The sequence below is a fragment of the Felis catus genome, chromosome D1 (assembly GCF_018350175.1).
Source record: "Felis catus isolate Fca126 chromosome D1, F.catus_Fca126_mat1.0, whole genome shotgun sequence".
Taxonomy (NCBI): Eukaryota; Metazoa; Chordata; class Mammalia; order Carnivora; family Felidae; genus Felis; species Felis catus.
Window position 1 is genome coordinate 46,889,362 of NC_058377.1, and position 27,802 is coordinate 46,917,163.

Below are 27,802 nucleotides of genomic sequence, written 5' to 3' on the forward strand. Positions count from 1 at the left end.
AGCCTGATGCAGGGCCCGAACTCACTAACCATGAGATCATGACCTGAGCAGAAGTCAGTCGCTTAACCGACAGAGCCACCCAGGTGCCCAAGTGGTTTTACCCTTTTCAATAATTATGATCTTACTAAATGTCATAAACTTCATAAATCTGGATTCTGTCTCAATCATTAATTTATTGTCATTTTTATACCATCATAGGGCAACACTTGATGATATAGAAAATATTTAAAGAATGCTATTATATAGGTATTGGTCCACTTAGTCTAGTTCTGTGGCACTGGAGTCCCTGGGAAGTCACCTCTGGTGGACATTTACCTCCTCTCATGTGTTAAATACTGTGATGTTCTTTGTGAGTTGTGAAAGGAAAATGTCTGGGGAGCATTGGATGGGAAAGGTAGTAACTCTATTAGCTAGAATACCCCATTTTTCAGCCAAATAGGAAAACAACTTTTTCTATGTCCTCTGGGCACAGTTTGTGTCTACTTCTCACCCCCTTCTAGTATTATATAGGACTGAGTTCTCAACAAATAGGTGAAAATGGAAGCTGCCATAAAATATGCAATATGTGTTATATTTCTTTGACTTGAAAATGGGTTACAGTAAAAGCTGCTGAATATGCTTGGAGTTACCCTTCTGGAAAAGTAGTGTAACAGCAATGAAGGGTTTACACATTTCTGTTCCTTTATGCAGATCTTTCTAAAATGTCCTAAACACTTGCCTCAGACAATTTACAACCTAGCAAGGAAGCAGACATTAAATAAGTAATCGTGAGTGTGATAAATGCTGGTTATGAAGGAAAACCATCCTTGGAAGCATATACCAGGGTACCTAACCCAGTTCTTATAAATGTCGCCCATGCTGTTTCTTTTTGCTTGGTCAGATTTTGAATTCATCTCTCCCAACTCTAAGGCAAGACAAAACACTCATGTCTCTCACTGAAGAAAATCAACCCACAAGGCACTGATGAACGTTGCCAGTTCTACTGAAGATTTTTGTGGGGTTAGGGGTTAAACTGGATAGGGTTAAATTGCATAGGACACAGCAAACAACTTAATGAGAATCTCCATTAAAAGTTTCTCCTCTCCCTGCCTGTCACTGCCAAGTTCTCTCTGGCCAGTGAAGGAATTCCTCTTTGTTGTAACTAGTAATTCACATCCATGGCAGCACCAAATCAGATATGCCAGACTGAGCTGATCAAAGCAGCAAGTGGAGTCATCTGTTTGCAGGGTAGCTCCTTCCTAAGGGAAAGACGACAGTGGATGGCAGGTACAGCAGTGCTTGTTAAGCCACAGAGCCAGCACTGGCTGCGGAGATTAGACCTGACTGCTAAGAAGGCAGCAGCAGCAGGCGGGACAGGAGAGTGGAGCTGGAGACCTGATCAGACAGAAGACAGCTGGCAAGTGGGTGTGCCTATTATGGGTAACAGTGAGGCCCTTCTCCAGAGGACCCCTCAAGAGCATCAGCTCAAGAGACTGGGAATTCAAGCGTCCAAGAAACAGCCAATTCATTCGGCCTGACTGCCTCATCTGCATTGGTGTCTACCTCTGCAGGGCATCACACGGACATTGTGGAAGGGAGCAGAGGGCCCCTTTTTTCTACCCTGCCCCGCCCAGCTTTCAGCCTGCAGCGCAACTGCCCTATCTCCCAGTTTCTCCAATCTTGTATCCTGATGCCCATCACTTAGCCCAGCAAACAAAACCCTCCACAACTTACCTGTATCCACACATCAGGAAGTTTGCAAACAAAAAATACCTGATTATGTCACAAATGGTATTTTTCCATGCCACACAAGCCACAGGAACCATTTGGGTAGAAATTTTTTCATGGTCCTTCCACCATGTTGAATTTCTCTGCTTTAATTCCTAGACCTAGACATTTGTTTCCCATCGAACACATATACACCCTACATTTGTGTGATTCTTTCCCTTCTCATGCTACTATTTAGATTATTTCTTGTTTCTGACTACCTGCCCAAATTATAATCACCACTTTGAGTTTTAATCCATATTCCAGGGCCCTAGTTTTCCTCAAGGCTGGCGTATTAAGAATTCTTTTGTCAGGCAAGAAAAAGAACCTAAAATACACATTTGGTTTCTCTTGTGCAGGAATATTTTCTCTGCCTACAAGATAGTTTGACTCTTCCACTAACTACTAAAGGAAACAATTGTACAGTCCACAAGGTAACTAGAAGCCCAGAAGACCTCCAGGAAGTTACCACAAAGTTGATCACTTCCTCGTTGTGCTAACTCCACACCTCATACTTCTTCTGCTTCACAGGTATGCTTTGATTTTTATGCCTCTCTTCCCTGCTGACGTGGAGGCTTTTGAAGGTCAGCAGTTGTGATATTCATGTTAAGTGTTTGCTATTATGACTACAGTGCATTGCTAGAAAAAGCAAGCCACAGTTTCTGTACCAATGGTCGATTATAATATTACACCTTCATCATGGCTGTTTTGTGAGTTCTTTTCTTCTCAACAATTGTCATCTTGCTGGAGTATCAAATATTAAATCATCTTTTAAAAATAATAACTTTTGGGGGTGCCTGGGTGGTTCAGTTGGTTAAATGTATGGCTTTGGCTCAGCTCATGATCTCATGGTTCATGGGTTCGAGACCCACAGCAGGCTCTATGCTGACAGCTCAGAGCCTGGAGCCTGCTTCAGGTTCTGTGTCTCCCTCTCTCTCTCTCTGCCCCTCCCCTGCTTGCACTCTGTCTCTCTCTCAAAAATAAAATAAACATTAAAAAATAAATAAAAATAACAACTTTTTTACAGATACAAATATTGACAAACTACTTTCTAGATATGCTAATGACTTTCACCTGGGTATTTTGAGATCCACAAGTCTACAGTTGAATAGTTGATCAATAAGCACCAAGTTTTCTTCTTCCAGTTTATGAATAGTATTTTCCAATTCTTCAATTTCCCTCCTGTGATTTGCAATCTGTTTTCAGAAGAAGAGAATGAATGTTGGTACTTGTTGACTTACTTCTATCTAGTCTTCTATAAGAAATTCAACTCTTAAAAATCCATTTGCCTAAGGGGAAGATCTATCCTGTATTATTGATTACTGGGTTTGTTTTGTCCTTACTCTCTAAGAAGGAATAGGTGGGTCTCTTTTCTAGATTATATGCAGTACTTTTTTGGCAAGGCAGTTATTAGTGAATGGTAGGAGTTGTCCTTTCCTACCCTTCAAAAACATCACTGGACTTATCTATGAGCTGGAGGTATAGATAAACAAAAATAAGACTAATTAACTTATCCATGTAAGTGGGGGAAGATGGTGATAAAAACAGAAAGCAGTGTGATCAAACCATAACGGAAGCTGTCCAGGTACGGGGGGAGGTTCACCCTATGTCTAGTGTAGGGGATAAAGGGGAATTAATAGAGGAGATGACATCTAATCTGGATCTTGAAGGCCAAGTACGGATTCTCTAGGCAACAAAAGAGGGTACCTTCTAGGCAGAAGGAACCACATGTTAGGCACAATCATTTTGGTGTAGATAGCTACAAAGTGGAAGCGGGGAGAAGTAGGAGAGAAATTGGACAATTAGGGAAGAGCCAAATAATGCTAACAGGTCTAGTTTTTCTTTTTTTTTTTTTAATATAATTTATTGTCAAGTTGGCTAACATACAGTGTATACAGTGTACTCTTGATTTGGGGGGTAGATTCCTGTGATTCATTGCTTACATACAATACCCAGTGCTCATCCCAACAAGTGCCCTCCTCAATCCCTATCACCCATTTCCCCTCTCCCCTGCACCCCCTGCATCAACCCTCAGTTTGTTCTCTGTATTTAAGAGTCTCTTATGGTTTGCCTTCCTCCCTCTCTGTTTGTAACTATTTTTTCCCCTTCCCTTCCCCCATGGTCTTCTGTTAAGTTTCTCAAGTTCCACATATGAGTGAAAACATATGATATCTGTCTTTCTCTGACTGACTTATTTCACTTAGCATAATAAAGCACTAGTTTTTATTTTGCAGGTGATGGAAGGTCATTGACAGACATAGCAGGTTTGACGTTTAGTAAAGAAATGTGGCTAACTTAAATATGAACATGCTGCTTCTATTGACAGAATCCCCATCAGTCTTTAAGAAGTGTATTTTGATAACTTTTGTCTAAAGAAGGCTTGATAGTGGGAAAAATACACAGAATGTTACTAGACAGAACTCCCAACTCACCTTTTTCCCTGCCTCATATAGTATGAGCTATACAGGTGCTGCCCTGAGAGATGCTCACAGAAAGAGGTCAGGATGATAGCAAAATTAGAAGCAACAGTACAAAAGAGAAAGCAATAGACTGGTAAGAATAATAGAAAATAAACTGGAAAAAGTATTTCAGAAGAATATGATGAAACAAAAAAGGTTCAGGGGTTTAGATTCAGTATTTCTTGTTAGGAGTTGCCAAGAATACTTAGATAGCTAACATTTTTGATTTGTAATTAAATATATTCATTGTATTTTTGATTTGGGAAGCATTCCGTATATTACCACAATCCTATCTCTATCACATAAGTCATGTATTACATGATTGAATTCCTACTATGGGCAAGATTCTGTGCGAGACAGAGGGACACAAAAGTGAATAAGGCATAGCTCCTTCCTTCAAAGAAGTTTACAATGCAGTGAACAAATACACAAATATTTGTAACATAAAACAACACTGGTACCATAGAAAAGGCTCAAATAGGGGCGCCTGGCTGGCTCAGTTGGTAAGGCTTGCAACTCTTGATCTCGTGAGTTCAAGCCCCACGTTGGGTGTGGAGATTACTTAAAGATAAAATCTTAAAAAAAAAAAGCTCAAATATTGCTGGTGGCTTGGAGTTCAAAAGAAAAGCATATATTTTTTACCTGCCTTAAACAATTTAGCAAAACCGTTTGAGTCCATAATACTAAATTAGAAAGCAAGGGGCTGGGGCTTTAGGATCTCATGTGTTGGGAGATAAACAGTTCAATTACAGGCTTGAATGCCTTAAAGAAAAGTTAATAATTTTCAAATGTCAAAGGATGAGAAAGAAATTATATTTAGAGGTTGTAAACAGAAGGAATTGATAGAACATTTGGAAATGTTTGACCCAAGGACTTGGCATGCTTGGGAGGCAGCACACACAGTTTTTGGTCTTCTTCCAAAGCTTGGAATGAGGGCCCCTTGGGGTCCGACCTCTCAAGCTAAGGATGTCTTGTGGCATCACGTACCCCTTTGGACTACTAACTAAGGTTCTCAGCAATTAATGTCTCCTTTCCAGCCTTTCGAAATGTTAGGGAGATGAAAAGTACCTTTAGATTTCTAGGGTATGAAACTGAAAATGAAGAAGTAGAAGACTGCTTTTCCTTCCTCATCTTCCCCATCCTCAAATATCCAAGAAATTGAGAAAGAATTTAGTTAAAACTATTATAAGTCAGAGACCTAGGATCCTGAATTAAATGCCTGTTCTTGAAATTTTCCCCTGCAAGGTCCCAGTTAGCTTTATGCCTCCTCACCCTTGAAACTCTGATTACTAACCTCTTTGAATCCCTTTCTTTGCCTAGTTTTATTTGCTTTCTATTTGTTGAGTTAGTCTAAGTCATTTGTAAATTTCAGTTTTTCTTCATTTCCTTAATATGCATACTAAATAAAACCAGATAATGGAAGTCATGCAGGGGACATTTCATATCCTTCCCACAGATCTAACTGTTTGGTTATTGTTGAAAGATGGTTAAATGGAGAAATATTTTCAGTAGTTCCATTATTAAATACCCCTTGTTACTCATTCTAAACCTTCCTCAAAGAAATTAATTGACATACATTATTCCATTTCCAGGCAATTTTCAATTCTTATGATAATACTTATAACCAGAGATGGTTTTAATTAATTTTGGGAGTAAATTTAATAATGCTAAAATAAATATTTATTGAAATAAGGGGAAATTAAATCTACTAAATTTCCTTAAAATGATTTGTCCTTTATTACTAAGCTCTTTTGTTCATGATTTAATTAGATTTGACATTTTTTGTGTCTTTTATTTCTACTGAATTCTGAGAAGAAAACAAAACAAAATGTAATTTGTGGCTTTAGTAGGAAGGCTCAAAACACCAAAAAAGCCTTTCTTATCAGTCAAATATAAATGTTTGCCATCATTTTCTCTGAACCTAATATCTATGACATCTTATAGGATTTAAGGTTTGAATTGTGAAATTATTATAATTAGGATTATACTATTGTATTCAATAAAAGTATCAAAACTAAACTCTTCCCTAATACTCTTTAACTGTTAAGCTCACCTTGAGTTTTTCAATTTTTTAATTTAACTTATTTTGTTATTATATTATTATTATTGTTATTATTATTGTTTTTTTAAGTAGGCTTCACACCCAGCATGGACCCCAAAACAGGGCTTGATCTCATGACCCTGAGATCAAGACCTGAGCTGAGGTCAAGAGTCCGACCCTGAGCTGATTAAGCCCTTCACTGTGAGTTTTTTAAAATCAATATTCATTTTTCAAAACTGGGAATTCCTCTTGATTCATTTTGGAAGTAGTATGGACTCCTATTGACCATGACTTTATGAAGGCAACTTAAAGATAATTGTCAATATTATAGAAAGCACATTAATTTTTAAATTCCTTGTTTCCTAGACTCACCAATACTGTTCAGCCAAATAGGAGGCAGGGAAAAAAGAAAAGAAGGTGACAGTGACAGTTTTACTTCAAGTGTCTGAGCAGATGGTGAAAAAGGAAATGCAAGAAGTGAAAATTTAAGGAGAAATTTAATGAGTTCTGCTTTAGGTATGTTGAGTACCTTTGGGACATCCATGTGGAAATATTTGGTAGGCAAATAAAAATATAGGTATAGAGCTAAGGTATAATGCTGAAGAAATCACGTTAGTGATTTGAGAATGACATACATATAACTTGCCAACAAGAGCTGTGTGTAGTTGAAGTGAATTCTTTCAAAAGATACTGAGTTTTCTTTCATAGATGGTATCTAAGCACAGTTTGGGTGACTCCTTGTTTGAATGTAAAGGCAATTTCAAAGTAGTGAGTTTTGCACATTTTCTGTAGCACCCTTGTAACATCTAGACCAAAGATTATCTACCTGTTATATCCAATAACATGCTCTCACATCTTCACCCAAGATCTAAGCCATGTACTTGATTCATTGCCCCAATGAGTATATCTATACTCATAGACATTTTCATTCAATAACTATTTAGTGAACATAGATTATGTATTAGTTTTCATGGACATGTAGTTGAAAAGGCACAGCCTGCTCTGTGCAATGAGGAGATAGATGCATAAACAGACAATTTCAACATATTTTAGCAAGAGTTACAATGAAACAAGAGAGCACTGAGGAAAAAGTACTCAAGACTTTCTGGGGGAAATGCAAAATGATTCAGAAAGAAATTAGTCATCAAGGTCTGTGTCTAAAGAAAGAGTCAGAGTTTTCCAGGCAGAGGAGGGTGAGAAGGTAAGGAGATAAGGCAGAGGGACTAGTATGTACAATGTAAGGAAAACAGGACAGTGCCCCATAACAAAGAAGGTCTGTAAGTCCTCACATGATCACATTCAGCAAGAGCAATATTGTAGCACTGGTATAGGGAGACAAGTAGATAGTTGAGTCTAAGGCAGCATGCTGGGTCCACTGGTTTCTGCATGCTTTCCAGAAGACAGTCTAAGGACCAAGCTAGGATAGGATATAGAGATTGCAGTGGGAAGGGGCATCTTGATCATTGGCAAATGGCTGTAATTGTGGGTTTGGTGTTGGCTGCAACACAATGTCCAAAAGGCTAGAGCAGTCCATTCAGAAGTCACTAGTGCAGGGAGGAGGCAGATGCAAGTCCTCTACAGATGAAAGGCAGAGAGAGCAAAGGTCCAAAGGAAATCCCATAGATCTGAACCCTCTTTAATAATACGCCCCACAAGAGGGCATGTAACCCCACCTTCTTATACAACAGGGTCCATCTTCCAGAAGTGCAGGGGGAAGTAAGGAAATTCAAACAAATGAACCTTTATGTAAAGGAGACCACGTCATCCCAAAGGGGCAATTAAAAACAGCAGAGAATGAGGTTAGAATGATCCTTTAGCCTTCCTCCCACTACCCAGAAGGAAGTAGCGTCTTGAGAAACACCAGATCAATTTAGGGCATGAGAAACTTCAAACATTTGAGTATATTGCATTAATTATGATGTCAAAAAATGACTTCTGATTATTAATGAAATTGTTGATGGTACTCATTGAGTAACAGCTTATAATAAGATTATAATAAGATTATAATAAGATTGAATTTTATTTTACCTCAGCTAGCCACAAATCTGTGTTTTTCCCATGCCTTTAGCTCATAAATGAAAGTCATTTTCAGTTCAAAAAAACGAGAAAGAAGAAATTGCTTTTAAAATTCCACTCACCTCTCTTTTTAGCCAGTCATTCTCCCGGATCTCTCGGTAGCTGCCTTTGTCAATGAACCTTATGGCATTCTAAAAGAAAGTTTCTGTATTAAGGAAGAATTGTAACATGGTGGTTCAACATCAACTTAGCTGATCATTCATTTTAACTTATGTTTTGCAATTACTTTGGAAACATACCTAAGAACTTTTGCTTCAGTTGTTCTTTATTCTCCTATTGTATTATTTTTGCTGATTTGCACTGCCTAATACAGGTGATTTAGAGAACTCGATAGCAGTTATCCATTCAATTTGGCTTCTATTGTGAATGAACCTGATTGCCATGGTGAAATCAATCATTAAGTAATCTGCTCCTATGGGATGCCTAGGTGGCTCAGTCAGCTGGGCATCCGGCTTTGGCTCAGGTCATGATCTTGAGGTTTGTGGGTTCAAGCCCTGCATCCGGCTCTGTGCTGACAGCTCAGAGCCTGGAACCTGCTTCGGATTCCGTGTCTCCCTCTCTGCCTCTCCCCCATTCGCACTGTCTCTCTCTCTCTCTCTCTCTCAAAAATAAATGTTAAAAAAAAAGAAGTGATCTGCTCCATAATTAAGGTGGCTGAACTGCAGTGATCAATTATTCTTCAAGTTTATGGTCACAGTCGTAATCCAACATATAGCAAAAAGCATGAATAGATTCTATTACTACCTTTTTAATTTGAGATATTTCTGTATGTCAGTAATAACAATATATATATTTACAAACTTAATAGCAAATAGTTTCAGGGTAGCAGGCTGTAGCTAGACAGTCTCCTGAGAAAGTTATTTTAGATGAAGAAAACAGGAAAAGTATTACTTTGTCAGTAGGTTCACAAAATGTAAATTCATTTTCAATTACTTGTATATTTATAGTTTCACTCAAACTTTATAGTGGATGAAAGATTGTATTTATCTGTGAGGTACTTTTATATGGATACCATGTTATAAATTCTATATTCAGTGACTGAAGGGCACAACCTAAAGAAGAGAAATTAGGAAAACTCCTATAGATCATAAGCATTCACAGGAATAATTTAAAACTATGTTAAGAATAAATTTATCTAAGTCTTTAGTGTTGGAAGATTTGCAATAATTTTTTTATTTAAATCACACTAACTAAACTAAGAGTGGACCTGTATTCCCCAGGAACTAGGAACTTTTATACTTCAGCTACAACTGATAATTCTAAGGTTTCCTGGAACACAGAATTTCATTTGAACAAAAGCAGGACATAGCTCATAACTGAAGTTAGATGGCTAATGGCTTCATTTACCAAAAATGGAGCAGAGGTTTTCAACTTTGGCCATACGCTAGAATCTCCTGGACAGTTTGAAAAACCCAGAAGCCAATGCAACATTGTAGGTCAATTACATGAGCATCTCTGTGCACAGGACCCAGGCACTGACTGAGTTAACCAATTTCTCAGGTGACTCCAACATTGCAGCCGAGGTTGTACAACAGTGGATTATCAGAAGTTAAATGTATGCTAAAACAGCCAGATAAAAATGGGGAAATTTCATTCATGTGTGTGAATTATGTAGAGAAGAGAAAATGTATAGTGTAACGATTAAGAGCAGTGATCTGAAGAAGACACCTTAAATTGAATCTCTCGATTCTGCCACTTGCTCTGGGAAAGTCACAAAATTTCTCTGTGCTTCAGCCTTCTCATTAGCAAGTCCCTGCCGTATAGGATTATTGAGAGACATAAATATAAAAGGCTCAGAACAGTATCTGGAACAGTCTTCATTATATATTGAATATGTATATTTGAAAGATATTTGATTTACAGATGCATTTTTAATCATCTTAACTATGTTCAGATCATTTTAATGTTGATTTCACCATTAAGTCATATTCTGTCACAAAGGGGCTGAATTTTATGGGCAGTAAACTATTGGCAAGTTCTCCATAATCCTCTATATTTGCATAAATCTGTAAAAATCATGCAATGGGATGGTAACTGAAAGAACAACTAAACTGACACGTAAGCAACAAACCAAAGCAACTGAAATTCAATGAGGAACTTTAGAGAAGACCAGTGCTTATGATTCTGAAGAAGAGATATTCTTGATGAAGAGACAATCCCAGTGGGGACCTCACTAACTGAGAAGGTAGTCTGGGGACAGGGGAAGAACAGTGAAAAGAAAAGATTCAGATATTTTGTGAAAAACAAAAGGATTAGAAAACATATAATATTGGAAACCATATCTCAAACATTTTTTTATGTCCCAAATCTTTAAACCTCTAGCAATGTGGAGTACTTTCTTAGGTTTGGATATATATGAAAGTACTTTTTAGACAAATCATATTTCATTCTATAACACATCCAAAACTTTTATTTGATAATTTGTTGTAGTCATTATTATTACTTAAAAATAACTGAGTAACAATTTACTGAGCTCTTTTTTATTTTTTTATTTTTTATGAGTCACTATGCTACTTAAATCATCTCATTTAGGGGCCCCCGGGTGGCTCAATCTGGGTGGCTCAGTTAGGTGAGCATCTGACTTGATTTTGGCTCAGGTCAATGATCCCAGGATAGTAGAATCGAGTGCTGTGCCAGGCTCCATGCCTGGCTCTACACTAAGCATGGAGCCTGCTTTAGATTCTCTCTCTTTCTCTCTCTCTCTCTCTCTCTCTCTCTCTCTCTCTCAGTGCCTGGGTGGCTCAGTCAGTTAAGCATCCAACTTGGCTCAGATCATGATCCACATGGGGCTCCCGGCTATCAGTGCAGAGTCCACTTCAGATTCTCTGTCCCCTCCCCAACCCCTCCCTCCCTCACTCACTCACTCACTCACGTGCATGGACATGCTTTCTCTCAAAAAATGAACAAATATATATAAAAAAAGATTCCTCCCCACCCCCCGCCTTCCCCCCACTCTAAAATTTAAAAAAAATCTCATTTAATCCTCATACTATTCTTTAAAGGTAAATATCATTGCCAATCTTTATATATATATATATATATATATATATATATATATAAATTAGGAAACTGAAGCCCAGAAAAGTCAAGTAACAAATTTAGTTTACAATCCCAGTAAGTGGTACTGCTGTGATTTAAACTGAACTAACTTTAGTACTCAAGATCTTAATCATTGTCATATACCATGGGAAAAAAATAGGGGAAGAACTTTTGTTTTTAAGAAAATTGAAATATACCTGCGTGGCCCATTCCTTCTTTTGATCCAGTTGCAACAAAGTTTCTCTGATTATTCTCTTTCTAGCATCTTCCAGAGTGACTTTATAGTGTTCTTTAAAAAGAAAATTAGAAGTCTCAACAAGATTAATCCTAGGAAAGGGGTGCTTGGGTGGCTCTGTTGGTTAAGTGTCCAACTTTGGCTCAGGTCATGACCTTGCTGTCCGTGAGTTAGAGCCCCATGTCAGGCTCTGTGCTGACAGCTCAGAGCCTGTGGCCTGCTTCAGATTCTGCGTCTCCCTTTCTGTCTGACCCTCCCCCACTGTGCTCTGACTCTCTCATTCTCTCTCTCTCAAAAAATGAATAAATATTAAAAAAATTTAAAAAAGACTAATCCTAGGTAAAACTATGGTGTTCATAAATGTTATCTTCCATGATCTTCCCCCCTCCTTTCTACATATTTTTCCCCCCTGAATTTTCAGGGTACATTTTTACTGAAGCATCTAGTACCTTCAATTAGAAGAAATGCTCCAATAATTTACTAACACCTTAATGTGAATTGGTTTAAGATGATATCTCTTCCAAGAATATTTGTATTTTCAAAGAATTGTCTCTCCAAAGGGAGAATTCCCAATACTTTAGTATGTGTGCAGCCATCTACCTTTCATATCACACACTTCTGACTGCACAATGGAAACATAAAGAAGATCTGATTATCTGCACAAGAAACATCCTGTACTTCTGACTTCATCTAACTAAATTTCCAGTATTCTAGGCATGTGTCTCCGTGGGCAGGAAAGACAGAGCCAGAAGAGGGGAGAGGTGTGGAGGGGCTGTGGAAGTCAGCCCCTGGTTCTAAGTTGGGCTCAGAGCAAGAAAGGAGGAGAGATATGAAGAAATGCAGGATTCTTTATTCTTTCCAAAGGTTCTTGTGTCATAGTCAGAAAGGAGAGAGCAAAGGATCATAAAATCTTAGGCCTTGAAAGATGCTTAGCGATCATATCAACACTTCTGTTTAAGGAAAGTGAAGTAGTGACATTAAGGTCTCTGTAGAGAGTGGAGAGGAAGAAAGGTGCATAATGAGTCCAGTTTGTTAATCTTCTATTCAACAAACCAGCAGCAATGTGTTCTGATGTGCAGGACACTACTTAAGGCGCTGGGAACACTGCTGAATAAGAAACAAATCACCTGCCCTTATGACAGGTACATTCCAGTACGGAAGCCTGACCGTAAGTAACCAACCAAATAAATAATATTTTGGGTGGTGATATGTGTGATGAAGCAGAACTAAAATTCTCCATTTCAGAGAAAGTTTTGAGGAGGTAAAGACTGAATGAGGTGAGGTAGTCAGCAATGTGCAACAGGAGGGAACCACACTACACAAATCTGAGAATAATCAAAGTTAGTTGTACCTGATGATAGCATCTATGTTATAAGTTGCTATTAGTTGTATTTTATTTATAACATCTGAAGGATAAGTATTTGCTAGATTTCTGTACTGGTCCACAGAAACCCATTTAACTTATTCTGTAACTAAACAATACTTTTGTAGGAGTGGTGCTGTGGAACCTAACTGCCATTTAGGACACTGTGTCAAAGGGAACATTTTCTCCCCAGAGCAAGTCCGTCAAAGCAGAACTCTCAGGGGTCTTAGGCTACAGGGAAGGAGATCTGCAGATCTGGTCTTTTAGTAGGTTGGAGCTGAGATTCTGGAAAGGGGACCAGAGTAAAAATTCCTCTTCCATACCTTTCTTCTCCTGCAGTCTCTGGGACACAACAGATAATGAAGAATATGTTGAAGAAAATTAAATGTGCAAGTCTTTGGTGGGCAGTGATCTGAGGCTTCACCACCAGGTAGGGCAGCAGCAAATGATGGCCTTCAGTTGTGACTGTGGTGGGAAGGGGAGGGCAAGAAGGGGGAGCTCTCCAAGGTTGCCCAGTGGCCAGAGAGGGGGCAGGTCAGTTTCTGCCTCTAACAGAATTGGAACAGGAGTGTCTGACTGAGGCAGCAGTTAAACACAAGAGTTGCGTTTTGGGGACTAGTCTAACTTGACATCTGGAGAATAAGAAAATGAAACTCTTTGTTATTCCAACGCACATGTACTCATCTATATAGCCTGTATTTTTCTTACTCATCCGGGGTAATCACTTGAATATTTTAATCATTCCAATCTCATCTCTGATAGAAATTGTTTTCAATTCAGTACCTAGTCCACTAGACTAAGGCTGGATATTTATTTGAAATTTCTACCCAACAAAACACAACAAGCAATCTAAAAGTTGCTATGGATCAGGAGTTTAGTTATAGTGGATTTTTCATTCTTAGCATCTGAAAGAAACCGTAAAACTGGGAGCTTGATAACATTAAATATTAATTCTTTGCTATAAATCATAAAAAAACAGATGATCAGATATGCTCTGACTGAAGTTATACCTCTTTCTATTGCCATATTAACACTTAAACAGCAACAAAAATATCCAGCTCTGTTCCAAGTTCCATATAGAATTCAGTGGACTTTTATCTTCTTAAAAGCAGAGTAACAAGCACAAGGGAGCATGTAAAAGTCTCATTGCTCTCTTTTGTGATTCACAAGATGTTTTGAGAAATAGGTACTAACCACATATTTGCGAATACAGCCAAAGAAGCTATGAGTATATAAATGTCTCCTCATAAAAGTTTGAGCATGGGCGACCAAGGCTTTGTGCCTTTAAACTCTGGACTGCTCAGATTCCTGTCTCTGTGGCCACTTCTCAGAGCTGATCTCAAAGCCCCCCCCTGGCTGAAGCTGGCTTTGCATTGTTCTACCTTCTCTGTTGTATCTGCTCTGAGTTGGTTTGCTCCTCCACAGCTCTCTGGGGGTCTGTTGTCCACTTTTCACATGTGTCGGTGTCACACAACTTCACCCTACTGACCACCCCCCCTCCTGTGGTGGTGGCCTCTCTTGTACGCTCTCTTGAACATCACCAGGGGACTCCCATTTTACAGATGAAGAAATTAATGTTCAAAGAAGTAATGCTACGTTTTTGTAAATGTATTTGAACCCAAATCTTTTAACTCACTATTAGCGTACAAAGAAATTTTAGAGATTCCTGTCCTGTATGTCTGGTGAAGGGCAAAAGTAAAAATGCTCTGTGGCTCTGATATCTAATGACTCTTAATAACCCCACGCTTTCTGTATTGCTGGGCTTCATCCTTTTATTGAGAGTCAGAGCCTTGTCCTGGATACATTAGTGACCATGTTTCCTATACCCACTATCCCAACATTTCCCAGCTAAAGTTCAGGGAAGAAGCTCTAGGTGCTTCCTCCTGCTTCCTTCTAGAGCTCAGGGACATACTGAATAAGGCAGTGTTGGATAGCTGACCACAGAATGGTTTGTGCTAGCGCTGACTCATTACCCACGAGGAGGCATGGACAAAGGTCTTTGCTCATCTCTGATTAGGTAGGTGATCACTCCATCTCTTCAGAATCTCAGGGGTCTTAGGCTATAGGGAAGGAGATGGAGAAGACTGCAAGGTCTTTGGGAAGCAAGAAGAGAATGGGGACAGGACAGAGCAAAGCAAAGCAGAGGAACATCTGAAGGAGACAGTCCGTGAGAGATAAATGTAGAGAGGAGCCATCCCTATAGTCACCACTTATCTGATAGGCTTCTGTTTCCATCTTCAAACTTTGTATTCCTCATTATAAGTGTTATATTCAACAAACATGACCATGGGACATCAAGCAACCTCAGTTTTTTCTCTTCCCTTTAAAATTCATACTGTGAAGCTAGTAATTCTCTCAACAATATATGTGGCAAATTTCTGATTTTTCTGCTTCCTTTGTAATGATAAGAGGTTCTCAATTGGTAATTAATATATCCAGTCTTTTGTAATAAACAAAACTTTAAATTTTATTCAAAACTCTGGCTATTTCCTTCCAGCTTAGATGCACAACTATATCCTCTGATTTGAGCTTCCTCTTCCCTTAGGGATGAAGGGAAGCATGGAAAGGGACAAGAAAGCTCTCACTTGACAGACACTGTCTCAAGTTAATGTTGCACTTTCTGGTCCTAGCTGATGCTTAAGGTTGATGTCTTTTTCATGGAGGTGTTCTTATAGGTTCTTCAGAGGACCACCTTCCCCATTGCTAGTTATTTCACCTGAGTTCCCTTGATGCGGGGGATGTACTGTCCTTACTGGCTGGCTAACAACTTTTCCTTTGGCCTCTGGCTCTCAATATATTCCTCCCTCCCTTACATTGCTGGCCTCTAATTCCTCTGTTGGAACATCATCACCAAGATCTAACTGGACAGCATACTAGCCCTCCCTCACAGCATATTCACAAGAAAAACTCTTTCATGCTTTGCCATAACAAATTCTTGAAAGTGTAGCCTCTTGCAGACTGAATATTTGTGTACCCCCAAATTCATATGTTGAAACCTAACCCTCAGTGTGATGGCATTTGGAGATGGGGTCTTTGGGAAGTCATTAGGTCAAGAGGGTGGAACCCTCGTGAGTGGGATTAGTGCCCTTACAAAAGAGACTCCAGAGAGCTCTCTTGCCCCTTCCACCAAAGATGGCTGCCTATGGACCAGGCAGTGGATTTTCTCCAGACACCAAATTTGCTGGCACCTTGGTCTTGAACTTTCCAGCCTCCAGGACTGTGAGAAATACATTTCTGTTGTTTATAAGACACACATTCAATGCACTTTGTTACAGCAGCCTGAATGGACTAAGACACAGCCCTAGCTCAGGACAGCAGCCTCCTCATATTTGCTCTGCTGTCAGAATGATTAGTTAGTCCCTTATTCCTTAGATTTCTCAGGGGTGGGTCATAAACTAGACCCCCATGTCTCCCAAACTTCAGGAGACACATACTGAATAATCAGAGGAATTCCCTTGAAGACCCTCCGTCTTGATTTGAGATGAAGGAGGAATTACCCTTCACCTGCCCCTTTGGGGGCAATGTAGGACGTAAAGCACACCAAGATCTCTTTCTAAACACTGTCCCCTAATTTCCAACAATCTTTGTTTGACCTATCCAACTCCTTTTATAGACTGGAATTCAGTGGTTGAAGGTATGAAACCAGTTTTCTGCCTCATTTGCATAGTGGTATCTCAGTTTACTCTGATGTGGTGTCTGTTATATTGCCACCCCAGTTTAACTGAGACTAAAGAATTTTATTTTAATATCCTCCTTCAGTAACTCCCCCCGCCCCATCCCTAAAATACCTGTTCCTTGCTAGTAAACCCAGTCTAACTAACACAAAGTCCATGATCATGGTTGTGGGAGAAAAATTCCAGAAAAATCATGGAAGAAGAGAGGCAGTGGGGGAGAAAAAGGGCACTATAATAGTAAGGCTCTGGAAAAATAGATGCAAGTGTTCTGCTCATATTCATTGTCCAGTTAGTGGCCCCAATATTTTAATAGCCCCCAGGCAGAGTTGCTGCTGCTAACTGCGGGGTTGGGAGAAATGCCTAAATTCAATGACAAGTAAAACAAGCCCACAACAACTACTTCCCATGACACCTAAAGTTGGCTACAGACCAAGGTTCAACCAGGAAGTTATTCAATGTATAAATGTCATTACTATCATCCCAAAGTTGGATTCAACAGCATGACAATTTTCAACCGAAAGAAATCATCCAAATTTCTGATCAACATAATAAGTTTATCTGAGAAAATGACTCTTCCTAATTTAAAAATATAAAATAAAGAAATGTTGGGGAAAAAACTTAAAAAATTTTAAACATGTCAGAACAATAACTATTTTAAAAGTATGATACTGGTACACAAATACATAGATCAATGGAACAGAATAGAAAGATAAAGAGAGACCCAAATACACATGGGAAATTAAAGTATGATAAAATCAGCATTTCAAATCAGTAAGGTTAAAATGAGTTATCTGAGAAGTGATGTTAGGACAATTGGAAAAACATCTGGCAAAACATAAAGTTGGTTTCCCACCTCATAGACACACACAAAAAACCCAAAGATTTAAATATTAAAATGAAGCCATAAATATGGCTAATAGAAGAAATATTAGACTATTTATAATCTCAGATATCTTAAAATAAAAACCGAACTTGGGCACTCCAAAACTACAAAATGTCTTCATAATATACCCCACAAACAGAAAACTAGTGACAAATAAGGAAGATGTTTGTACTTTATATCACAGTTAAAGAGCTAATTTCCTTAAAAGGTAAAGAGCCCCATCACACAGTAGAAAAATGGGCAAGGGATACAAACAGATGATTCACAGAAAAGGAAATTCAATACATATCCTGACTTTATGAAAGATACTCACTATCACTTACAATAAGAGAAGTGGAAATTAAAACCACAAGAAGATACCATTTTCTACTTTTAAGACTGACAAAGAACAAAAAAAGTTAGCTAACATCCCTGCTGTTGAAGATGTGGGAACATAGGCATTTTCATCCATATGGGGGAAATAAACTTGGTACAAGATCTACAGAGAGCCATCCCTATCAAAATAAAAAATAAATCAATAAACGGGCTCTTTGGGCCAGCCATTCCTCCCTAGAGATACCCAAAAATGAAATTATATAAATATAAGAATATTCTTTGCAGCATTATTTGTAATAGTAAAATACAGGAAATAGCCTAAATGCTTGTGAGTAGGGGACTGGTAAAAAAAAAAAAAATTGTAACAGAACAAAACAAAGTAGCCACTGGAAGAATGAAGACATCCTAATATGTACTGATCTATAAGAATGTTCATATATTGTATTTGTAGCATGCTTTGTATATTTTGATATAAAATATTTCTGATGGAGGCTATATGAGAAATTGGTAATTGTGGTTTTATCTACAGAGAGTATCTGAGTGACTGGGGGATGTACAGGGGTAGGAAGGTGTCCCTTTTATGTTCTACTTTTCTTCTGAGGAGGAGAACCTTTTGAAATATTAGAACTCCAAGTCCAGTCTGATTTGGGCCAAATTTACACTACCATTGTGGTGCAGAAGCCCTGAGCTGAGAACTTTACAGAAAAATTGGTCTAGATGTGGAACATCCCAAGAGGGCCCCAGAGGTGGGGATGGAAATTATGCCACAGGAACACCTCCCCAACATAGGGCACCATCACCAGCTGGGTTCAGAATTGTCATCCAGCCACGGTGGTCTTTTGGGTCATCAGGTTACTCCATTTATTCTATCCCATGACTTTTCTGTCTCTGGGCCTCTGATTTTTTGTTTTTGTTTTTTTAAGCCACTATGCTAGCCACAGGGACAGACATGTAGCCTCATGGTTCCCAGATTTAGTCCTGGTAAGTTTCATCTCGCCTGATGCCATCCTTCTCCATACCTTCTCATTTTTGTTCTTCCCATTTCCCATCTCATGATTGTTCTTCAGTTCTTTCTGACCATAACCTAGCATTTACTTGGGCATTTCTCTACAATGATTCTGGTTTTATAGCTTGGTTAAGCTGTTTTAAGCTTGTCTCAGGTAAATTTCTTTTCTAATGTAACCCTGTCCCAGGACCCCCCTGCCTCCACCCCGATAGAATTGCCCCAGACCTACGTGTGGGAGCATACAGACACCATCCACTGAACGAAGCTTCTTTCTCTAAGACATCTGGTCTCAGGGATTCTCCACTGCCCCGGCACCCACCCCTCCATCCTTCTCAGTTTCACTGGCAGTCCTGGGAGAGTTTCTCCACCTTCTCTTTCCATCTTCAGCCTTAGGTTTATAGCTACTTGTGCTGATAGCAGAGAGTAAAGAATGATTCAGGGAGTGTGCATTTTTTTCCTTCTACCACAGGGCTGCTCTCTGAAGATTTTCTACTGAATTTAAACTAGCTTTGTCTCAACTGACCTGACATTTTCTCTGTATTCTCTTTAACTGTATTGATGTCATTTTGTAAGGAGATAATGAGTTTAGCATGTTGTTCACTCCCTGCGTTCTTGTACTCTTCCCAGTATTCCTTCTCACTGAGTTTCTCAAGAAATAGTTTCTCAGCATTATTTATTTGCATGTGCATATCTGTTGAAAGAAAATAAAGATATCATGTCATTTCTTTTGTTCTTGCAACCATTATATGTTGCAATCAGATTTTATGAAGTTAAGGTCTGATACTACAATGCTGTTAATTCATAAATACAAGCTTTTAACTCCAATTAAAGGAAATCTAAACTATTCGAACTGTTGCTTATCCCTCATAATTCATAATCTAAGTAAAATTAAACTTCCAATTATAAAGTAGATGTGTGGTTTTAGGCTGTGACTGACAGCTATAATAGACAACCTATATGCCTAGGAACCCATAAGCTTAAATTATTCCCATGATAGCTTGATAAGAGTCCTTTTTTGTACAAGAGTATGTTGCATATACTTTTTATTAATAAATTGTGATTTTTCTGACCATTATGCCTCTGGGCAAAGTGACCTCAACTTGTATCCTTGTGCTGTCCTTGGCAACCATTTTTGTAAGTAAGTTGGCTGATTCCATTATCTAAAGTTCATTGTTTGGGCTTCCCTTGTGTGAAATGATACCATATCATACCAAATGATACCATGTCTTCTCCTGCCCCCACTTACTAAGGCCTTCAGAGTGAAAGATAAATTCACTAGGATAGTATGTGCAATTGAGCTATCTCAACTGTATAAACTTTTAGTTCACCTTGATGCACTTGCTAAACGTGATATGTTACTCAATCTTTAGGCGGGATCTCATGCTTCTAAATATTTTGGAAATGGAAGCATGCAAAGAACAAGGTACAGTGAAGTCAATGGCTATTTGTCTCAATGCCACACACCATCTGGTTTGAGAGCTCCCTGAAGGCAAGACCACATCTTATTCATGTGTGTAAATCCAGCACTTGGCACAGAGTCTGGCAATTAGTTGGTGCTCAATAAATGTTTATGGAATGACTGAGACACTCCATTCAGGCCAGAGGGATGTTCTTCAGTACAGAGGGCCAAAGGACTCCAGACATGTCTTTTTCCAAATATGTAAATAAGATATTTTTAAATCCCTTAATAAATGGCACTTGTTGCCATTAAACAATTAATACTGTTATAACCTATCCAATGATCTGTCCTCTAATTTGGTTAGATTGCTGCTATCTCCAGCACTCTCAACAATAGCCAAATTATGGAAAGAGCCTAAATGTCCATCAACTGATGAATGGATAAAGAAATTGTGGTTTATATACACAATGGAGTACTATGTGGCAATGAGAAAGAATGAAATATGGCCTTTTGTAGCACCATGGATGGAACTGGAGAGTGTTATGCTAAGTGAAATAAAGCCATACAGAGAAAGACAGATACCATATGTGTTCACTCTTATGTGGATCCTGAGAAACTTAACCGAAACCCATCGGGGAGGGGAAGGAAAAAAAAAAGAGGTTAGAGTGGAAGAGAGCCAAAGCATAAGAGACTCTTAAAAACTGAGAACAAACTGAGGGTTGATGGGGGGTGGGAGGGAGGGGAGGGTGGGTGATGGGTATTGAGGAGGGCACCTTGGGGATGAGCACTGGGTGTTGTATGGAAACCAATCTGACAATAAACTTCATATATTGAAAAAAAAAAAAAAAGATTGCTGCTATCTCAGCCCTGGGCCACATTCAGCCTTTGAGGGGAAGGCTGGTTAATGTTACTGAAGATTCTGGAAAAGAGGTGGATGTAGCGGCTATTGTTATACTTTCCCAGAACCTATCTCCCTTCCCTTCTCCTACCCCTTGTCAAATCAGTAGGCCAATTACAGTGGTCCCTTCTCTTGGACATAAGGATTTGTCCAGGGGTGAGCATGTGTCTCAAGCAAGGCACATGCTCAGAGTCCTTCTACTGAAACTGGTGGAAAACATGTCTCTTTTGTCTCCATTTTGAGGTTAAAAGGATGTAAGGTGAGAAGTGTCTATTGTCAGAGTTCCAGCCTCCTGGGGACAATAGCCTCAGTTAAAGGAGCCATCTTTCAGGGGGAAGACAGAGAGAGAAGGATAAGAGGTAGAGGAGAAGGACAATGGGGGAAGAAAGAGGGAAAAGCAGAGGAGATAGATTTAAAAAAACAAACAAACTGAACTCGAACAGCATGTGAGGCTCTGGTGGGTCCAGGTCAGTAGCAATCTGCCTTTTCTGTTTGATTTTATGAATAAATTAACATTCTCCTTAAGCTTAGGCTATAGTTTGGGTTAAATTTTTATCCTTGAAACTAAAGAGTCCTAAGTTGGAAAAAAAAAAGGGGTTACCTCAGTCCTTCTCAAACCTTCCTATGCATAGGGATCCTCTATGGTCTGTCACAATGCAGATTCTAACTCTGTAGGTCTGGCTGGGTCTGAGATTCTGCCACCCCAAACTGGCTTGCCTGTAAGCGACTACCTGGTACCTGACAGAACTGTATCAGAAAGCCTTTTCAGAGCCACCTGCCCTCTCACTTTCCTCTCTCTCCTTTGGCACCTGTGGGCTCTTTTCTTTCTTGGATCACCTCCCATGCCCAGCACTCCTCCTCTGTGCCTGGTCACCCAGCTCGGCACCAGTCTCGTATGACACACACGTTCCATCACTCAGCCCAAACCATAAACAGGCACACCTCTGCTAGCTGGGCTCATTTCCCTGAGAAGGCAGTTTCATGAGCGCATTTGAGTATCCTTTGTGGTCTCACTCCCACCTCAAGGGACTTATTAAAGTACTCCTTCCAAGCATAAGCAGAACTCTCCTGGAAAGGAGCCCTGAGAAATACAGTATCTACCACCTCATGACATCATCATTGCCCATAAGAAGATGGGTCAGAACAGGCTTATGGGAACAGTTGTGGAGACCCCTAAAAATGAAGTTTTCTGATGGCCGTTTTTTTGTGTTAACTATTTCATTCAAAACCAAAAATAATTACAGATGGTGTGCTTGCTCTTTGTCAAGTGCTTGGGTAAGTGGGCTCTCTGAAATACTTGGGACACATTCAGGGAAGCAAGTCCTTGTTTTGCCTCCCAGCTTCTAGTACTGCTTCCTGAGAACACTCAATGTCTTTTCCCAAGTTTTCCAGCTTCCTAGCTAAGATGATACTTATAGAGGTCCTGGCAAAAGTGGTTCTGGAAATCTTAGCAGCAAGTTGAGGATAGAGGAATGAAAAACATTTTTTTTTTTTTTTGAGAGAGTGTGAGTACACAAGTTGGGGAGGAGCAGAGGAGAGAATTCTAAGCAGGTGCCATGCTTGGTGTGGAGCCTGACTCAGGGTTCAGTCTCATGACTGTGAGATCACAACCTGAGCTGAAATCAAGAGTCAATTGCTCCACCCACTGAGCCACGCAGATGCCCTGAAAATCTCTTTTTAATGCATGTGTCAAACCTATGTATGACTTCCCCACAGGACCACGGTATTTCCTAAGCCCATGACAAGAGGGTCCTGGGCCTCCTGGGAAATCCTGGGTCTTTCATCTTCTACACCTAGCATCATTTCTATCCATGTCCGCCAACCTTCCCCCTGGTCAACTCTAATCCCTCTCTTCACCTAAATGGGAGTGTTTGCTCCTTTAGCAATACTGGTGTGGGGGGAAGCTTTATGGTAATATTCACCTTGTTCCCAAGTCTGAACTGAAGTTGAAGTCAAAGAAACTGCCAAACAAGAGAATTTCCCCAAGAAAGAACAAATCCCCACTGTGAGGACTTCAGGGTGGTAGCTAACAGGATGTTATCTAGTGTCAAGACCCAGGTGGTTTTCTTCTGTCTTTATTTTTGATCAGTGCCCTTCCTCCTCCTCCTCACTTGGCTTCAGTAGCTCTGCCCACTTGTTATTTCCCTCACCTGTCCATTTACCCACACGTGTGTGTGCTTGTGGTGTTAATGATCTCATCTGAAACATGTTCATGGCATTTTGAACATATTAGGAGACAAAAGCATTAACACATTCAAGAAATAATTTGATGCAGCTTTATAATTTTCCAAGTTCCTAAGTCACCTTTTAAGTTTTCTTCCTGGTCTCTTTCAAACTTCCATTTTTCCTTCATTGCTTCTTCAACATCTTCTCTTGTTACAACTGGTAATTCCTCCAACTTCTCTTCACTCAGCTCCTTCAGTAGGTTCCGTATGTGCCAAGTCTGTTCATCCTTCAAGCGTCTGTTCTGTCATGACAATCAACAGTAGGTAACAGCATCTGCTCAAGTATTTACATTGATTTGCCTCAAAACAGAGTCACACTGAGGCTTGCAAAATGAGAAAAAAACATTTAATGAAGTAAGTTTATACAATATCTCTAAAAGCTTATGGAATATGGAAGACTCAAAATAAAATTAAACCCATCAACATAGTAACTATTGGATAGAAAGTTACATTTTAAAAAATTGTGTTATTAATTTCCTAGTCTATCACTCTATTATAGGATCAGTGAACATTAAAGTTAGACCTTGGAGGCCAATTTCTTCAATCTCCCACTAATACCATTCTTCTCCAGCGATTGTCATTCATTTAGTCAGTATTTATGGAGCATCTACCATGTGCCAGGAGGTCTTCTAGACACTAGGAGTACATCAGTGAACACTATACACAAAATACAGTGGCACCTTCTCCTGGCCACTGGATTTGTCCAGGTTGAGCATGTTGTCTCAAGCAAGCATATGCTCAGAGTCCTTCCCTGGAAATACTTTCACTGAAACTGATGGAAACATGTTTTTTGGTCTCCATTTTGAGGTTAAAAGATGTAAGGTGAGGTGTCCATGGTCAGATTTCCAGCTTCATGGGGACAACAGTCTCAGAAAAAGGACGCTTTGGTTGCAAAGGTAATAATTTAACTGCAACTAGCCTAAGCATAAAGAGGATTTTAATTTTTTCTTATGACCAGTCAAGGCAGGATGCCACATCTGGACCAGAGCCTTACATGCTGTCAGATCTCAGCTTTAAAAACTTTTTATAAATCTGCTCTCCCCCTCCTCTCTCAAACTCTCTCCTTCTCTGCTCTCCTATTCCCCCCCATCCCTCTTTTCTCTCTTCCTCTTGAAAGTTGACTCCTTTGTAAAATGGTACAGCTACTCTTCTAAAAAGGATGCTAATTTCTTATAAAACTAAACATTTGCCTATTATACAACTCAGCAACTAGGCTCTTAGGCATTTATCTCAGAGAAATGAAAGCTTATATTCACATTAATACAATGCTTACAAAACTGTATTTATCATAGCCAAATACTGGAAACAACTCACATGTCTTTCAAAAGGTAAATGGTTGAATAAATTGTGATATATTTTTATCATGAAATAAAAATGAATAAAAGGAACCAACTAATTGTACATGCAGCAAACTGAATCTCCAGAGAATTCTGCTGAATGAAAAGAGCCAATCTCCAAAGATTACTTACTATAGGATTCCATTTATATAACATTCTTAAAATAACAAAATTATAAATATGGAGAACAGGTTAATGGTTGCCAGGAGCTAATGAAGGGGCAGAATTGGGAATGAGTGAGTAGCTATATTAGGATAATATGAGAGACACCTGTGTTAGTGGAAATGTCCTATGCCTTGACTGTATCAATGTCAATATTGTTAATGTTAATATCCTACTTGTGATATTGTACTATAGTTCTGTAATATGTTATAGGAAACCAGGTATGGGTATACAGGATCTCTCTGTCTTATTTTTTTATAACTGCATGCTAATTATTTCAAAAAAGTTTAATTTAAAAAATGAAGATCAATCAATATTAGCAACTGATAAACAATTTATTGCTCTTTAATCAGTTCTCAAATAACTCCATTTTCTTAAATGAAATTGATTCATGTTTTGCTTTTCTTATAAATAAATTGAATTACTTTGGCTCGACATGAGTTATCTGAAAATGAAATATTTGTAGAAACTTGAATAATAGCAATGGAAATATCCCTTGCCAAACTATTGCACTCCTAATACTTTTTCTAAATATGGACTTTTCCACTTATTTTTGTAGAAATGGCAAATTCCTTTATCAAGTATAGTCCGAATACTAAATAAATCTTTATCTGATTTTATTTATGTTAGGTAATTATAGTAAGGCAATAATTGCCTCAAAATCAATTCCAGCTGAAAAATAGGCAAAAAATACCCAAAGACAGTGATCATTTAAAAACCACTACATATAATTCATAAAAGAATAGTGTGTAATGAATCAACAAATTTTCCTTTTACTTTCCATACTTAGCACAATACTTGTCAAGGTGAATCCAGTCCTCTTAGATCAAATTTTTAACACAATGACTATCCTTTTAAAACATATGATATTTTCATTTATAAATTAAAATAGTATCATATGTCCTAAAGCTGTATTCAAAAATTACATAAACATGACTAAATCATATTTGGCATTATATATAAATTTAATAGCATCTGTATTAAACTTCCCAAATCCCATAGTGAATTACAAGTGGATGGGACATGTGTCTGATAACATGTTACAAAATTCACTATATCTGAAAAATTATTTTGAGTGATATATGAAATACAATTTAGTTAGCTATATTCACCAACGTGTTTAAAAAAAGACATTTATCCTACAAAGCAAACCATTATCACACCATAAAAATAGAATAAAGGAGATTAAATAAATAAACTACAAAGAAAGAACTGATTTTGTTTTGTTATAAGGCCATCTCATGGGCTCTGACTTTTTAACTTTTTAAGATTTGCAGGAACAAGAAGTTGCCAGAATAGTACACAGAGCTTCGCCTTACTACACCCTGCTTTCCCCAATGATGACATCTTATATAACCACAGCACCTGAAAATGGAGAAGTTGACATTTGTACAATGGTATTAAGTAAATTAGAGAATTTAATTTGGATTTCACCAGTTTTTACATATGCTCATTTTAGTTGTTTTTAGTGGATAAGTATTAAGAAAATTTGCCACATATACATATGAGAATTATCACCAGACAGATGGCATTTGAAGCCATAGTGTTAAGTAAGGCCTTTAGATTTAAAGAGAAGAGTGGAGATCAGAACCCTGGAAAATACCTAATTAAGGGATGGTTCCGGGAAAAGAGCAATGAATGAAAAACAAGAAATGGTTGGAGAATATGGGGGAATATTAAAGGATGTGCTGGCAGCCAAAGGAAGAGAGAGTTTCAAGATGACAGGGCTGATGATGAAGGCACGAGAAATAAATTAAAGACTAAAAAGAGGCCATTGGACCCGACTAATTGGTCATCAGTAACTTCTGTCCTAGCAGGTGTGGTGGAATAGCACGAGTGAAAGGATGAAATGGAGGTAAGGAAGTGGACACAGTGAACTATGAAATGTCTAATGACATGAGTGGAGCATACAAACAGAGAGAAAGAAAGATAATCAATGAAGTGACAGTCCAAACAAAATTCACAAAAAGGAGGACATGATGGGGAGGGAGGAAGGATTTCTGAGTTTGACCTAATGGAAGAGGAAAAGTAGGTCTTGTTAATGAGTCATATTTAATTTAGCAAGTAAATATCTGTGACCTCAAAAATGTTTCCTTCACTGGTGTTAGTGTGAATCAACTCAACAAATATTTATCGAACACCGACTCATGCTGGGCCCTTCCGGAGAAACAAAGGTAAGTAAGATTTGATTGCTGCTCCCTAAAGAGCTTTCAATTTAATAATGGAGATACATTTGTATGGAGCATTCCAGCTGAGTTTGGGGGAACAAAAAGGAGCTGGCCAAGAGAAGAGCATTCTGGAGGATGAAACAGCCTGAAGAAAGGTACAATAACGAGCAAGACTGGGTTTTCCAAGATTTAAAAGAAGCAGTGGTGAGCAAAGGGTAGAACAACTGGAGACAAGGTTGGAGAGGTGAGCAGAGGTCAGATCTTGTAGGGCCTCAAAGACTTTAGTAAGGAGCATGGATTTAATTTTCTGTACCATAGAAAGCCACTGTAGGGTTTTAAGCATTGAAAGGTTTACAGTATTCAAAGGGTTGCACTGTGGAAAATGTACTGAATAGAAGAAGGATGGGTAAGAGTTGGTGGCAGCCTCAACTGTGGCAGTAGCGGCATAAATTGAAAGAAATAGATACATAGCTGGAACTAGTCTGCCTCTCCATGTTCGTCACTTCTGGGTCCACATGACCCCAGAAGAAGACACAGGCCTATCCCATAGTCATGAAAATAAGAATTTTGTTTCTGGCTTCAAATGAGGGGCTATGGGAAAGTGATCCCTCAGTCCTGATCTGTTGTCATTTCCACAACCAAATGGAAGTCCCAGTGCTGACCACTGGGTGGTGTGCATTGGTCCTTGATGGCAGTTCACTCATCTAATGTGCTGTGGAGCTCATCATGTGGAACCTGCATCCAAGCACCTAGACCAAACGTCCCCTTTCCATTTT

At 38.8% G+C, this 27,802-nt stretch overlaps 1 protein-coding gene and 1 long non-coding RNA gene across 11 annotated transcripts in view; one reads left to right on the forward strand and one right to left on the reverse strand.

Annotated features, from left to right (window-relative positions):
* On the forward strand, positions 1 to 26,291 carry LOC109491938. Its single transcript, XR_006586255.1, has 4 exons — positions 1 to 2,277; positions 6,613 to 6,762; positions 13,299 to 13,389; positions 26,128 to 26,291. It is a non-coding gene; the product is annotated as an uncharacterized LOC109491938 (long non-coding RNA).
* The window catches only part of CCDC83 (coiled-coil domain containing 83), a 68,120-nt gene that overhangs the window by 5,282 nt on the left and 35,036 nt on the right, over positions 1 to 27,802 (reverse strand). For all 10 annotated transcript variants that reach the window (XM_023239363.2, XM_023239361.2, XM_023239362.2 and 7 more), the window contains 5 exons: positions 23,439 to 23,601; positions 19,361 to 19,528; positions 11,559 to 11,650; positions 8,385 to 8,453; positions 2,821 to 2,942 (listed from right to left, as the gene is read on the reverse strand). In XM_023239363.2, the coding sequence (XP_023095131.1) occupies positions 2,821 to 2,942; positions 8,385 to 8,453; positions 11,559 to 11,650; positions 19,361 to 19,528; positions 23,439 to 23,601 (614 nt within the window). The remainder of the gene's footprint in view (positions 1 to 2,820; positions 2,943 to 8,384; positions 8,454 to 11,558; positions 11,651 to 19,360; positions 19,529 to 23,438; positions 23,602 to 27,802) is intronic.